Source organism: Camarhynchus parvulus, chromosome 4 (assembly GCF_901933205.1).
Source record: "Camarhynchus parvulus chromosome 4, STF_HiC, whole genome shotgun sequence".
Classification (NCBI taxonomy): domain Eukaryota; kingdom Metazoa; phylum Chordata; class Aves; order Passeriformes; family Thraupidae; genus Camarhynchus; species Camarhynchus parvulus.
The window spans coordinates 39,051,472-39,068,544 of NC_044574.1; the positions used below are offsets into that span (position 1 = coordinate 39,051,472).

A 17,073-nucleotide genomic window follows, 5' to 3' on the forward strand; every position below is an offset into this window, starting at 1 on the left:
ACATACGTGGAAATAGAAAGCTGAAGACGGAATCTCTATTTATTTGGAAGGGCATTTATCATGTCCTGGTACAAGAAATTATTTTCATTTAGTCTTTGAGTTTCCAGAAGAAGGCATAAGAAAGAAGTCCCTTTAGAGGTTTCTTTTGCAAAAAGCCCTGCTAAAACAGCTGGTAAGATTTTTAGGTCGAAATGCAGTAAAAGATTCAGCTCTACATCTACAAAGGCTTCAGCAGAGTGCATGACGGGCACCTGGTGCCTCAGAGGCAACGCAGGGCAGCCACACAGTTTGACACGGCCATAGCTACAGCAGAGCTGTGTGATATGCATTTTAGAACATTGCTGTAAGCACTAGCTGGATCCCAGGCTCCCACTGCCCCTTTTGGAGGTGTCTGCCTGGCTCTCCCCAATCAGGGGCACCTTCTTTGCTCTCTGGGGGCACCTGGCCCCCTAACACAAGGGTCAGCCTGGGGTTCACTTGCCTGCCATAGGAGTCTAATTTAGACACCATTCATAAAACAAGGAGTCTGCATTTCCTTTATGGCAAACAGAGTAGGTGCCTTTAAGGATTTCTGGGCAGTTAAATGACTAAAATAGCCTAGGGAAGATGACGTACATTGTTGCCCTGCTCCCTTGCTCCCACACACGCTTATGTATGTATGCACAGAGTGAATTCAAAAGATAAACTTTGCAGTACTGCTTTTCTTTGCAGTAAGACCTTTCTGGGTCCTAAGTTTTTCTGCATTAAATGTGTGCAAAAACAGACCTCCAAAACTTTTATTTATGTCTAGTGAAACCTAGTAGCGCTGGGACTGGAGTGAATGCCCTCCTCTCCCACACATTAATAATAAATGCTGAGCAGCACAAGCCAGTTGTTTTTCAGTGTACTTCTGCTCCCAAAGCTGCTTCTGTATTTCATCCAAAACTTCTTTAAACTGAAAAGTATTCCCTCCCCTACAGGAAACAAAGCAGATATGCTGATATATGCATATACAGGGATAAATATGAGTAACATGATAAACCTTCAAATATATTACCTGAATCTGAAGGGGAAAGTAAGTGGTATCACATTTGCTGATATTCCTTTACAGACTTGAGTTTCTTCAGTCACTTCTCAGAAACCATGTCTCGATCATGTCTAACTTATGGAATCCAGGAACAACTCCCAGCTTCCAAATCTTAATGTGTGCCTCCCACACTCTGGTGTGGAGTCACAGGCACAGGCCAGCTCATCCCTTCTATACCATCAGGAAATTGCAGCAGCTGTGTTCTGCTGAAGGAAACCCAAGCACACAGGCCAAAAGCAAGCTCCTGATGGGGTCCCTGTTCTGGAGACCTGAAGATTCACAATTCATTCAGGCCATGCCAGGCCATGCCAGGCCATGCCAGGGCACCTGACTGAACAGGACACTGCAGAACCCCAACAAATTCACAGTTGTGCCAATTATGATGTGGAAGCTCTGACAGCCTCAACCCTGGAAGTGTTCAAAGCCAGGCTGGAATGTGGTTTGAAGCAACCTGGTCTAGTAGAAGGTTCCCTGCCCATTGCAGAGGGGTTGGAATTACGTGATCTTTGAGGTCCTACCAACACAAACCAACACAACTGCAATTCTGTAATTCTAAGTGCAAACTTGGGCTCTTTGTAGACCCCAGAAAGCCCTGTAATCCACTCCTGATGGGTCTTGGAACAAGGGATCCTTGAGCTTCTCAGGCTAGTTTTTGACACACCCTGCAAGCGAACTGGAAGCAGCCAAGAAAAGCCACATGAGCGGATATTTAGTGAGCTGAAGGGAGGGAAGTCAGACTGTACTTTTGCACTGTTCTTGGCAGCCAAGTCCTCTCTTGAGTGTTGTCCATAGTTTCTGAAATGTGTTTAATTTACCTTTTGTGCAAGGGGTGCTCGAATACGGGGGAAGGATGTTGTTTCTACACCCCTGGATACCAGCACGTGCACCGCAGCACACTGCAGAGCTGATGCTCTGCTAAGCTCATAAACTGCAATCTCCCATTGCAGCATGGTCTTGCAACATTGTGGACCCCGCTTTTGCTGCCATGCTACTGGCAGGTGAGATGTTCATCAAGCTCTGTATTTTGTCTCTAAATTAGGGCCCTGATCACATTCTCAGTGGGTGAATGTAACAAAAATGGCACCCAGATTTACCTTACCTTTCACTGAGCAGCATTTCAAAGGCTTAAGTGAGCTGTAGGTTGCAACTGGTCCAGCCCACCTCCATGATTTCTACTTTGTGTCTTGCAATGAAACTTAAGTTCCATAACCAATTCTGCACATTGTGAAAGTAGACTTCACTTCTTGTTTATTATTTTGTATCTTTCTCCTAGAAAAGATGAAAACTACTGCTCATGCAGAATGAGCAGCCCTGACAGCAGACAGTTCTGACTACTCAAATTCCAGGCTTAAAAGTCTTGTAAAAACAGGAACCTTTCCAGAGCAGCTTTACCTTAACGCTGAAGACATGGACATACTGCACTCCTAGAATCCCACAGCCACAAAACCCTATCCAGCCTTTACTAAAGAATAATTAAAGGTCTGTAAAATCCACTTATTTCTCAACACCAGACCGCTTCCAATGCATTTCCAGATGTCAAATTCCCTCTACATTCCCAATGCAGGAGCCAAATTCTTCAGCTTCTCTCTTTGACAATTTCCACTGTGCACAGGGATGTGTGATTACAAAAATGTGTAGTGGCTTAACTGAATATGAAAGGAGAACCAAGATAAAATAACATGGATTATTAACCATTAATTCAGGAAAAATGCAGCACTGTGATAAATGATGCCTAATCATGGATGTGTTTAAGTCATTGCTGAAACAGAGCGCCTGCAGCAGAGAGGTAAAATAAGGAGGGATGAAGAAAGATCAGTTTTGTGAGGCCATTTAACTCAATTAATATACTCCCATTATCACTGTTAATAAAAGCAAACAGCAGTTGTTTCTAAGTATCTCATTTTTATACTGCTGCTTCCAGTACTTGCTATACTGCTGAAAGCTTTGGTCTCTGGATGTGTAGGATTACATCACCTTCTCTGTTGTCATCCACTTCTCTCCCTAAAGCAGGCTTTAGGAACAAGAACTTGAAGCAAGTTCACTTGGAACCCTCAAAGCTAAGAGGCAAACAAACCCACTGTTTTGGGGTTTTTTAATGCCATGGATTTCAAAAAATCTGAGTGTTTTTTTTTTTCTGGGTTTAATTATCTAAGTCAGAAATAATGGAAGAGAGGCTGCGTCAATGGCCAAACCTATGAGGCAGCTTAACAAGCAGTAAATTATTCATAACAGACATAGCTCTACACAAACAGAAACATACACAGGGAATAAAATACTTGCAAGGAGGGGATCAGAACAAGTATTTTGCAAGATTCAGGAAGGTAGAAAGCAAGCACTGAAGTGGCATCTCTCAGTCCTGCGTTTCCAGAGCAAACCACAAGCAGGAAGTAAGGCGTTCTTACAGTGGAGCAGGTTTACTGGGAAGCTCTAGAGAGCTGCTCTATTCAGAGAGGCCGTCATTAAACTGCTGCTATCCTACAGCCTCCACAAACATGAGTCAAACTAAACACAGATACAGGAGAAAATCAGCTCATTGGAAAAGCACCTTTTAACTTTAAATTCCATCTCCTCCTATCTTCTCTGAAAGCTCTTTGTTTCATGGCCTAGTTATTAAGTGTTCCTATATAGCTGCTAGAAAAAAAAAAACTCAGAAAAATCTGACAGCAATTCTTTCTAACCTACCATCTCAGTTTTAATTTACACTTTAATTATGTCATTTGCAGCTCAGGACTAGCCAAGGCTGTATGTGAATTCACATATATGGATGTAAACACCACAACCTAGCTGGCAAACACAATTCAGATGCAGTGATTTAATTTGACTGACTTCCATTTTTCTATAATCCTGACCCCTGCAGTTATAAGGAATGTGTAGTACCAAAGATTTGCAAACACCTTGCACAATGTGCTTTCTAGTGCTAAGGATCAATACGGAAAAAGATTTGTAAACACTGTAAGACAGACACCCTGTCCCCACCAGCCCTGCATGGAGGCAGAGCATCTCATTAATGTCCCTTACTTGACTTGAAAGCCTCCATGGGAGAAGTGCTCAGAAAGACGTATACTCCAAAAGCAGGATGGTCTGGCACAAAGTTAAGGGGCTGTGGATGGCACTCAGTGGGATATCAGCACTAATCCTGGTCTCCTTTCTCTGTTCAAACAACAAATTAACTGGCATGCACACCTACTGAGGATGTTTATGGCATACTCTGCAGACATGCACAGCCAAAGAGGTCACATTTTGAACCTGCAAATTACTCACACATTTTACATTTTAAATAAAACTGTAGATTTATTGTACAATAGTACAGCATGTGCCTTTTTAACCAAAAGCTCAGCATCACATAACACTTTAATCTTCCATTAAACATACACAGTCCTACAACACAGTTCAGCTCAGCAAGCTACATAATGAATTAATTTATTGAGAGTCCTGGGTACGCTGTTCTTAAGGATGTTTACCTAGAGCAAGAACAGTGGCAGTGGTTCTGGTGCTGTAACATTTAATCACTTTTACCTTTTCTCAACACAGTAATAGCAAGCAGTCATCTAGAGCACAACAAACAGATCACTTAGGGGACACCACATTTAATTGCAAATGTACGAAACAGTAGACCAGGGGATCTCACACATCACACAGGTGTGGATTAGAAACCTGTTATGAGATCACTTTGATGTAATGTCTGCACTAACTATGCCACAGGAAGACTGGATGCACGACAGGCATCGCACCATGAAGTGTCATTTGGATTGAAATTCTTAGGTTTGGAAGAGGCAGACCAGGGTGTTCTGTACAAATATACACTTGCCTTATTACATTAGTTTACACTCCTGTAGCCATTTGCCCATGTGACAGCAACATCATGTTATAATTCATTTTTATACCATTTACTTCAACTTTACCTGGTTCAATTAAAAACAAGATCATTACTTACAGACACAGAATATGTTCTGTGCCACATCTTGGCCTTTCAAATTGTCATAGACATCCAAGTTGGTGTAACCAGGCATCCTTTATGCATGCTTTTGTGCACAGGTAGCCACAAGGTGTTATTAAGACACATTTAGATAAGATTCTTTATTTGCCACTGGGGTTTTTCATTGTAATGGAGAATCAAAGCTCATCACTATATAATGACTTAGAGTAAGTAAATTTCCTCTGAATTTTGGAGTTAAACATCTACAATCCCAATGAGCTGCAGATTGCATCACAAACTCTTCATCAGAGAGAGAAAATTTATGCTTTTTTATTGCTGTTCAGTTTACCATTGCGTGTCAAACCTTAAGCCTGTTTCTTAAAAGGATCAAGTGCTATTTTTATTAAAGAATTTAAAATTCTCAGAAAACAGTACTTGCAGTAAATTTTTTAATACCCAAAGGAGGTTAATTTGGATCCTGCACCTGAATATGTGATTTTTCACTCACAGCAGGAGTGTGATAGTCCACTCTTGATTGGTTCCAAAAGAGCACCAGCTAAAATAATATGCTAATCAAAACACAGAGAGTGGTATTAAAGAAACAGAGGAAGGAAATCTATATCAAATATCTGATCTTGAATTAAAATAGACTAGCAATGTATGTAAGCTTTCAAACAGACGAGATGCTTAGCTTATCTCAAGTAGCATACCAGGAGTCACTTCCGAAGAATTACACCAAACTTGCACCTGCTGTGGTCCACGGGTATTCTCTGGCTCTGCAAATTTCACTCATCTTGGCCAAAATACCATAGCATGTTAATTAAAGTTAAAAAAAATCAAAAAGGGACCAAAAAGAATTGTTTTAAATCAAAGTTGCTTTTGTATCACCTTCAACATTTTTCTGAAAATTTCACCACACTGAAAAAAATTTCACTTATCTGTCTTGTTTCTAGTTTTAGATAAGACTAGCCAGCAGAAGAAACAGAGGTTGAAACAAATCCATTACTGACTTGCAACACTAAAAATACAATCTCCGTAGATTTCCAGTTAATTGTCTAAACTGTAATATTTTGGTAGCCTTCAGTGAAAAGATGAACTCTTAGCTGATTATCTAGACATCACTGATACAAGTAAAGATTGTTGAAAAGGTAATTACTTAATTAAAACAGACTTCACCTGAAATTATTTTTTTCTTGCCGTAGAACAAACACAAGCAGCCTATAAATGAGATGCACTAGATCTTCTTCTTCCACTCAGAATTTCTAATTTGTTTAACAAGTAATGAGAAATAATTAAAACCTGATCTCCAAATATTATCAACTGTTTAAGGAATGAAGCTCTGCTTTTTCCTGAATTCATTCTGTGCCATCTTTTATTAAAGAGTTTACGCAGATTCTTTCTTCTTACTAAAATGAAGTCAGCTTGTGTTTCTAACATATTTGAATAGCTCCAACACCAGAGACATACAAAGTGTTATACTGAATTTTAATCCTTGTAAAACATTATTTCACCACACACTGTTGTTATAAATCTTTTCAATAACATCCATTATAGAACTCAGTAAAGAGCACTGTCTACTACTATGCACTGTCAAATATTTCTGGCAGTATCTGTAATCAACTACAGCATATTTATTTTTTAAAATCAAGTGTTAACCTACATATTCTGAACTTGCAAATAATACACAACAGATTTTACTGTCATATAGGCTGCATATTCATTCATTTGTTCTGATTTTTATAGAAGAGTAAATTTTCTATAACAATATGAAAGAAAATTAATAACTTATTTATCTATCTAGGAGGCTAGTAGTTATTTGTAATTATATTAATCAAAAGATGACTGAAAAATTCAAAGTTAATTATTGTGAAGTGCACAAAATCTAGAATATAGGGATTTTCCACAGTACATTATACTAAGTCAACATATAATAGATTAAAAGCTGTAAAGCCAAAATCATCATTTAAAAATTTAATGTTTCTGACATCATCTTCCACCACTCCATCAACTCTTCTTTTTCCTCTTCTTTTCTTTCAGACAGTGACTCCAGCTCAAAATCAACCTGATTAAGAGAAACAATCAAAAACATCAGTAAGACTTACAGATGGAGAATAGTTAGGCTTTTAAGAGTCATCTATTGAAAGAAGATGCTTAACACAAACATAGGGCTTAGAGAGGTACCTTCTGGTTCAGGCTGGGTTTATTCCAAAGTGTCTCAAAGCTGATTTAAATATGTGCAATACTAGTATATCAATATCCAAATATATATATATATCCAATATCCAACTTATCCAAAAAATACACACAGGTGAGCAAAAATTCCAAAGAACCAGACATCTGTCCACTTGTATTTGACTTGACTAAAAATTTCAGAAAGTATGGGCCAATGAAATTAAAACTGAATAATAGACAGACACATAAATCATATGGTGTATTATAAAAAGTATCATCAGCATATTGCCAACACAGATCACAGAATATTCTGAGTTGGAAGGGACCCACAAGGGTCATCAAGTCCAACTCTTATGAGCTCCATTGTCTAACCAACAGAGCTAATCTCAGCTAACACCTACCACTGCAGACCCCCAGCATTTCAAAACATGTATTCAATTTTATGCCATCAAAAAGATCCAGGGAGCTTTTCCTAACACCTGGCTCCTCAGTGTAGATACAATGTGCTAGTTTCACATAATTCACAGAATGGCTAAGTTGGAAGAGACCTTAGAGATCATTGAGTCCAACCCAACCCTAACACCTCAACTAAACCATGGCACCAAATACCACATCCAGACTTTTCTTAAACACATCCAGGGATGGTGACCCCACCAGCTCCCCGGGCAGACCATTCCAGAACTTTATCACCCTCTCTTTAAAAAACTTCTTCCTTTAGTATATCTTAACATGTGATTCACACTAGTGAAATAGCATTTATTTTAAATACCTCCACATCTGTTCAGAGAGTGAATTAAAAATGCTTCTGAAACCTTAGATGGAGTCTAGATCTTATTAACCTCGCATACTGGATACCCATGCAAAGCAGTGGCCCATTGCTACCCTTCTGCACAGAGCTGGCCACTGGTTTTAACCTAAGGAGGTACTCATTTGACAAATTAAATTAAAAAAATGTCTAAATCATTTTTATGTTGTGCTATTAAAAGATATTCAATAACATTTTATTCAGACATGTACCAGTAACATGTTATCTCAATATTACCCTTATCTGTGTCTTTTTATTATAAATAAGAATGCTAAGAGATGAAATGTATTTATAGTGAGATTGCTCTCAGCGGCTGGTGCATCAAGTGCTGGAAGAGTAATTTCCAGACTTTCTAAATTAACATGTACTGGAATATTCTGAAAAATCACCTCCTCCTTACACGCATACCATGAAGGTAAAAGGGACCTTTTAAATGTATAATAGAGGATAAATGAGCACATGAGAGCACTTACCACAACGGCAGGGCTGAAGGGCACAGCCACTTTTTTAGTTATTGCTAAATAGCCTGGTGCTGAGGCTGTAACTTTGTAATTTCCAGGCACAAGCAATCTCCAGTAATCACCATCCTTGGCTGTAAAGAAGAAGAAAAGAACCCAAATAAATATGTATAAGACTAATTACACAGCTAAGAAGAAAGGCTCATATGTCAATCTTTTATATTCCTGTCAGTGCTTTCTTTTTGACTGCCTAAAAGGCAGTTCCTTCTTTCTTCCTTCAGTAAAAGCTAAACATATATATATATATGTGTGTATGTATGTATGTATCATATTTGCTTCCTTTCAGATAATCAAAAAAAAATTAAATTTTGAAGTTGTGCTGGAGCCCCCATGAAAGATTATGCCTGCTGAGGCTGAAGGCTCTCCATCACACTGAAGAAAAGGACTTTATGGGACATTACTCCACTTGAAAGCACCCCTTAGCCAATGTAAAGTCCCTGCTAAATGTCTGAGATTCTGTTTGCAATGTGATATGGATTTTTAATGTTCCTTGGTATTCTGATAATCCAAGTGTAAATAAATTTCATTCTCATCAAATTTAAATAAATAGGACTACCTTTCTCATCTTTCAGAAAAAGCTACAAATCCTATTTTCCTAGAATATTGCATGTGCATCACCCTTGAAGGATCATTATCTACATGTTTCAGTGTCCAGGCATTGTCAAGGGTTTTTTCTTTGGTTCAGAGAAACAAAGAAATGGAAGCTTGATCCACTCAGGTCAAAGAAAGGCTCCTCCCACACTGTTACTACAGTTTATGTTTTCCAGTCACAGAATCAAAACTCATCATCATCTTCTCTAGAAATGACCCTATTGCATTTTCACAAAGACTCAGATCTTCCCTGCACCAGCAGTAGGCAATTATCTAATTTGTCACAGGCTAATAATCTGAATTTCTTGACCTCCAGAAAAGATTGCAGAGCTATTCTGAAGTTCAAAAAGCAGTGCCATTTAGAAGATTTGGCCATGCTTTTTGCACTAGTCCCTTAAATGGTTTTTCACCACATCTGCAGCTACACAGTGTACAAAGGGAAAAATTACTTAAGTATCTGCTATTTGCATGGAAAAAAAAAAAAAGTCAGTAGTCAGTCCAGTTGTTCCCAGATTTTTCTCTTCATGAAACAGAATGGAAAAAAAAATTGCTGTAGAACTACAGCAATGATCTATTCTAATTTCTGTCACTGGAACAAAGCAGAATTTCAACTCATGAATAAAGAGCAGGAGAAAAGCCAAAGAATATTTCTCCCTCATTTCGACTGTGCTAATACTCAAGTACTTGTTTTCATCCCTGTTTTGACAATACATGACTTTAAGTCTTATACACACACAATGATGTGATAAGATTTATAATTAGATGCAATTTTTGTGTCATAGAAGCATGAGCTCCTCTCTCTCAAATACCTCTTTAAACAGTTTATACCCTTTTTATTATGCCTGACAATTTATCTCGTCTCCATGCATTTTGTCTCCTTGTTTACAGTGACAGAAAGTAACTCATGTTTTCACAGACTGTTCTCCTGCTTGGCAGAAGTGCTGGTGGTGTCTTAGCAGGTGACACGCAAACACAAATCAGAGGTGACTGAATATTATACCAGTCCTGTTCCATAATATTCTGCATTTCTGTGACAGTATAGTGAGACATATCATTGAGAAAATGACCATAAAATAAGCTCATGCATAAAGCAATGACATTTCCTTATTGTTTCTCTAATTGGTATCTTTTGCAAATCAAAAAATGTCGTTCAGGATAGGAGAGCATAGGTGTAAAGGGAAGGCTGAAAGTTGGCACAGTGTGCAAGCTACCTTCTGAACTCACTCCTAGAACAAAGCACATCATCACTGAAGAGGTGACACATCATTTTCTGTCAAAACCAACCAACACAATGCTTTCATCTTTTAGAACCACCCTTCTGAAAAAACATCATGTAATTGTAAACAGCAGAGAGAATTTATCTTTGCTGAAGGAGGTTATGTAAATTGGAAATCTGTCAAGAATTTACATACCAAAAGGTATGACTGCATTGTGAAAAATATAACACTTTTGGACTAAAATTTAGCCTTCAAACTGAAGGCAGCACTCTTGACAGAGCTTTGAATCCTGCCAGATCTCTGAAACACGATTTGCCTCACAAACTAGAAGACAGTCTAGAGGCACCCAAACCAATTTACACCAGAGACCCATGAAGTAAAAATATCCAGTCTCATCTACTCTGAGAGCAAAATACAAGTGAAAGATTTGTAAAATCCTGTGGACAACAAACTTCTTGAGGTCCAACATACCGTCCTGGTTTCAAACTTTTGCTCCCTTAAAGCTGCAGTTAAAAAGATGTGAAATGGCTCCAGGTTGCTAAGCCAAGGAGAAGCACTGCTGAGGTACCACACTCACCTGATGTAACATCGTGGCTTATCCCCTCCACAGAAATTGTAGCATTTGCTATTGGATTGCCCTGAAGATCTTTAACAAACCCCTTCACTCCTCGATGAATCTAAAATAAATAAGGTCACCAAAAAATGGTAAATTAAAAAAAGAATTCTTAAGAAAAGATGGGTTTTTTTGGCAATGGAATATCTATTGATATATCTAACAAAGCATGCTATGAATCCCACAGTTTACAGGCTGACCACTATCAATGATAAATACTAAATATCATAATGGAACAGGGAATGAAGAGGAAAATAACTCAGCAGGTTATAATAATATATCTATATAATGCAAGTAATTCTCAGAAATACACAGCAAGTAATAATACATGTAAACATTGACTTGGAAATCTTTGTCATATTGGGGATTAATGAATGCACAGAAAAGCTTTGAAAGAACAGGCTATAGAAACATTTTTTAAAAGTTTCATCAACTGCAAGAATGTAGAGCTAATGACATAATTTCTTAAAGGTGAAGCATTAGCAAATTAAATGCAATTTTGAAGTCATTTGGACTTCAGTGGGCAATCCCTCTGTGAGACGCTTGAGCTTTCTATTGGACACCCCAAACATCCAGTTCTGTGAGCTGGGACCACAGAGAGTCACAACATTCCCTCCTGGACTGCGGGAGAAGGGCACTGGTGGGTCATGTCTTTGCTCCTTCATGCTCCAGGTAACAGCCCCAGCAGTACCTAATCCATCTGCTCCCACTAGAAATGAAATTAAAGCACTGATATGATCTCAGTGTGCAGAGAGATCAGTCCTGCCAGTGTATCTTAAGCACAGCCTGAAAGCAAACTCCTCAGAAGCAAGAGAGTGAGGATCAACTGCCTTTTCATCTCCAGAAATAGGGAACTCTTGGTGCTGGAGATGAGGGGATGTTGGGAACCTCTGTGGAGATGTACCTCACTGTGAGCCTGGAAATAAAGCAACAATGCACTGTGAAGTTCAGGCTTCTCTCAGATTCTGTGTGCTTTGAAAAAGCTTGTGGATCCTGAGTTTTATTTTGAGATACTGATGTTCCCCTTTATGAACCTATATGGTGAATTCAGCTGCATCTTAGTTCAGATGACAAATTTAGTTCAGATTCCTCTAATATACAGTCTGGGAGAAGCCTTAGAAAACCTGATATTACATATTTGCACCGTTCCCAGCACTCCAAGGGGAGCTGGAGCACAGATCTGGTCATCTTATCCTGCAAGAAGATAAAAGCCAATGCCAAACAGACCATCTGAACTTCAAGGAGAAAGCTGGTAGCTCCGCAGGAGCAGAGGAAGTTGGCAAAATAGTATCTTATACATGAGCAATTTTGAAAATGCAGTGACAACACAGCTTTCCATGAGTCAGAGAAAATTAACCCCTGTGCAGAGGAGATGAACAATTTGAGATGGATTCCACAAAGAATGGGTAAAAACCTGCAGGACAAGTACAGCTTTTTCCTCAGCCTACAGATAATATTGTAACAGAACAATATAACACTTGAAATATTCAAATATTTCAGATTTCTGGCTAACTGAAGCATTTCTGCATAATTAAGTCCTTAAAGAAATGAATGTATTAATTGATGGGCAGTGCTAACAAAGTGTGTTTCTCATTTTATAATCTCAGGTGTGCAACACTAATGATATCAGATTTATTTGTAATTTTTAACTACAATATTCAGGTTTCAGAAATTCTCTATGGCCTAATCCAGCTGCCCAGGTTCCTGTACACCCACAGAATGATCCATCCCACATCTGCAAACTCACTGGAATACCTGTGGAGGGCAATCCATCTCTCTGAGCACACACATCAACACCGGAGGAGTCAATCATAGACCATGGAGATTTGTATTCTTTTTCATTGACGAACCCAACACAAATACTTTAAATTAAATGTCAGCAACAGCTTAAGTAGGCTGAGAGGGATTCTATACTGTAAATTCATCCTTCTTTTCCACTCTTCTTCCACTTTAGAAATATCACACAGGATTTACCACCACAGAGACAAATAAGAATTAAAGCAACATCTGGATTAATATGATATTTTGAATGAGATGTTCACAAAGCACAAAGTTTAGAAGCTTTATGCACAATAGCTGGTTTTGCCATCCTCTTCTCTGTTACCTGCTCAATGTAATTTATAAGAGAGTTCTTGTTGTCCTCCCAATAGCCCTTCAGAGTTTCTTCAGGTGGGAATTTTTCACAGCTAAGCTCCACTGTGATTTCAAAGCAGTTGCTGCTGAGGTAATTGAAATCCTGCATTCCTGCAATGCCAGAAAAGAGAGGTAGTGATGCATTTTGTGTTACTCTGAAGTAAATAAGGGGGACACATGAAATGCTGGGACTATTAAGAAAAGAACAGCTATAAACACAATTGATGAAGCTCCACTCCATCTGCTTCATTTTGAATTCAGAAGCTTTAAATCAGACAAACCAACAGGACAAAAAGATGGGTGAAAAATGTGGTTTTTTTCTGAAAATAAAATGTTTCACATTACTAACATTTTACGTGGAAAACATTTCCTTATTAAGGAAGAGGATTTCAAATAGATTTCACAGTTTTCAAATATTCTCCACCAAAAACATACAAAATAAAACTTCCTATAAGATTTATTTATATGAAATTTTTTCTACAAATAGAGTTTCTCCAACTCAATGATTCTGCAAAATCAATATTAGATACCCTTTGAAGGAGAGGAGAAGCATCACTATAAATGCAACTTTAATAATTGAAATTTTAAAACATAAGTAGCATACTGGCATCATCACTAAGAATAAAAACTTGATGGGGAATATTAATTCTTTTACATTTCTGAGCCCCCCCTCTTACTAAAGGGGTATACTGGCTATTTGCTTAAATTGGTCAACCAAAATTTGGAGATTTCCAGTTTTGTAACTGGATCAACCAACTGGAGAGAGACAGTGGCTGTCCCCAGGAGGGTTATAAATACATGTTTTGCAGAAGCTGATGTAGGACTATCCCTCCCTTCCCCAGTCTGTCTAGCTAGCAGAGTCAGTGGATGGATGCCTAAAATAAAGTGACCATCAAGCCTTTTGAGCAGCACCATGGAGGTCACTGAGGGATTCAGAAGTGTTTCTAGGACAGTTAATTCATGCAGCTCTGTGTTCCCCCATGTAAGCTGCATATGAGACCTCTGAGGCACTTTACTGAGCACCAGCGTTGTTCATGGGTCCATAACTGCCCAGAGAGCTGGTGTCACATCCCAAAGAGAACCCCAAGGATAGCAAACAGACTGAGTCAGGTGGGATTTTGCCAGCACACTAAGGTGAAGAGATTCTTTTCTGCCAACCAGGTAACAAGACTCCCAACTACTGACAGGCACAGGGATTCTTCTGACTGGTGAAAGAGCCTTTTTATTTCTAACCCTTTTTTTTTTTTTAGAAGAATGAGGACACTGAAGGCAAAGGCCCCTGGGAGGGATGGCTCTGATGTTCCAGCAGGCAGAACTCTTAGATGGACCATTCAGCAATACACAGCAAGAGAGCAGTGGAGTCATGAGTAAAATCCTGACAGCAGTGCTGACTATCATGCATCTGTTCTGGACACTAGATAATGCTGCTTTTGTTGATTTTTGTACTTCTTCTAAAAGAAAGAAAGAATACATGAAGAGGAAAACAGGGAGCCAAAGGACACAATGTAATTTTACTGTAGTGATAGCAACTCTAGACCATTACTGTTCCAATTCTCAGAAAATTTCTCTTTCTTCCCAAAGTATTACTCAGGGATGCCCTAGTTTCTCAAGAACAGAAAAAAGAAGCAATATATTTTCCAGTTTTGTGCACAATGTCCATATCCTACAGTTTGTTTCCCAGGGCCTGGCCTTGTCCAAGGTTTATGTGTGACTCCTGAAAAAAAATTCATCTGTTTTTATCTCTGGGACAGAGAATGGGATGAAGCTGGCCAAGATCTAAACTATAGCCTACCACATGTGCAATCTGGAGTGCATTGGGCTGTGCACTCTTTACCTCCCTGTCCACAATGGTGATTAGGTGCAATACATAAGAAACCAAAACATTTCTAAAGATTTATCAAATATTGCAGCAACTTTGCTGCCCCTGGTCAAGTCCTTGGAGCGCCCTATCCGTGGCATGTATCACATGCATGCCCATCTTCATGCTCCCAAAGCCTCTCACTGTGAGAAATTGTAGCACTGACTTTCTCACACTTTAACAGGAGCTGATCTCTGAAGATCAGAAAGACTTAGATGCATCAGATATAACTGAGATTCAGCAATGAATGCCCTTTATTGCTGACCACAACTAGAACTTTGAAACTGAGAACACAAAAACTTCTCTGTTGCACTACTCCAGTGGCTGAGGGACTATAGCGTCCTTATGTTACTGCTTACAAAAGTAAGCTTAGAATATGGGAAAAAACCTAATTTCTTCAGGTTTTAGTAAAGGAACACCAAGCTTCATAAATAAAGTAGAATGCAGGGTGTGCCCCTGGCATCAGAATTACTTAAGATTTTGAACTGCAAGTTACAGCACTAAGTTAGCTCAGCTTCTTCACATAGAAAAGACCTTTAGCAGGACAGGATGTACTTGAATGGGGAAAACATGAATGTCTCCTACATTAGTGTTTAATGAAATCCAAAAAAAAGCTAACACTGCTTGCAAAACTGGTAATCCAAGTTAGGAATTAGTTGAGTGCCAAGGGTGATAGAGTATCTGAAAATTAAAAAAAGACACTTAAACAATGGCCTAACAGTATAGCAAAGTAAGCTGCTTTGAAAAGCTATTTTTGTAATGACATAAATCTTATTAGACTCAGGTGACTCTGTAATGACAGAAAAAGCAGAGCAGGCATGTGGCTAGGTAGTAATTGATTACTACCTGTTCTTCTCATTTATGGTTCCAGATAGGTACTCCACACAAAAGATACATTAAAAAGTCATTACACATGTTGAAAAGTTATACAGTCAGCAGCTAAGGAAATGCCAAAAATTAAAGCTGTTTCTGCAAATTTAGTTTGGCTTTCTTGTGCATGAGTGAAATCATTAATTACATGCTGATAGAGAGAAGGCCTCCACTAAAAACATAGTGGTTTTTGTGTACGAACTTTTTTCTCCTGAGTCTGATGGCTAAAAGAGCCATTCCTGAACACAGAAGAATTACCTCTTTGCCTTGGCTTGCTGTCTCTGAAAAACCTACAGGGATCAGCTGATTACAGATGACAACTACTACAAGTATAACAGCATCATGGCCTGAGACCTGGCACAAAGGCGCTCTTGGGGGAAAATTTTCTCTGTACCCCTGCTCTGCAGAAGGAAGTAACTGCCAAACAGTAATGTTGAGAAAAACCTAACAAAAAGTGTAATTAAGAGAGAGAAGAAAAAGTCAAATATTCCTCTACGTCATCCACTCTCTCCACCCAAAAAGCCAGAAAGGGGAACTGCCACCTTGCATGAGGTTGGTGAGGAAATCCTGAGGTCAGACAAAAGGGAAGGACAGAGCATGAATGCAATGGAGGGCTCCTCCTTACTTCCAGTTAGAGCAAAGGACTATCACCAGATGTCTCTGCCACAGATGTTCAGCCTTCTTACTGAAAGAATCCAGGTATTCAGAAAGCCATGAAAAGCAATCCACAGTCACGTGAGAGCCATCCACACACCACCCCTGCAGACTGAAGAACCAGCGAAGATGGCTGCTGGCCCGCCTGTCTTCTACAGCAGGTACAAGGCCCTGAGGACCAATTATATGGCAAAGAAGTGATGTTGCACAACTGGGGCACCATAATAAGCTCTGTAGGGCAACAGCACCTATAGTAATTCATTAGAATGAAGAATCATCCTTTCCTACTGTCAAAGGCAGAACCTAGGAGATGGCCAGGGATAGAGACAGAAAATGGGCAGGAGTGGATACTGGAGCTGTGTTCAATGCAGAAAGGAATCTTTAGTAGAAGAGTGAGAAAGGAAGGGAAAAGGGGAAAGTGGGGTACAAAAGCCCAAAGGAGCCCAAGAGTGCAAATGTAGAGAAGTACCAGCTTAGCTCCAACAGGAGCAGATGCAATGGAGACAAGGCCTTCAGAGTTTCTTTTGGTATATTCCTAACTCTGGTAAGGATGTACGGTGGAATACTTTCCCTAAAGCAACATAAATGGCTTTTCAACAGTTTATGCTGCTGCTAACTTTGAGTTCATTACCATATGGACAGCAAAAGATCACTGATACC

General features: G+C 39.2%; 1 protein-coding gene across 1 annotated transcript in view; it reads right to left on the reverse strand.

Annotated features, from left to right (window-relative positions):
- Positions 1–4,330: 4,330 nt before the first annotated feature.
- Positions 4,331–17,073, reverse strand: part of CPE (carboxypeptidase E) — a 56,077-nt gene continuing 43,334 nt past the window's right edge. Inside the window, exons 6-9 of the mRNA XM_030946869.1 lie at positions 13,003–13,142; positions 10,863–10,962; positions 8,433–8,551; positions 4,331–7,044 (exon numbers count right to left, since the gene is read on the reverse strand). Of these exons, the coding sequence (XP_030802729.1) occupies positions 6,946–7,044; positions 8,433–8,551; positions 10,863–10,962; positions 13,003–13,142 (458 nt within the window). The 3' untranslated portion in view covers positions 4,331–6,945. The remainder of the gene's footprint in view (positions 7,045–8,432; positions 8,552–10,862; positions 10,963–13,002; positions 13,143–17,073) is intronic.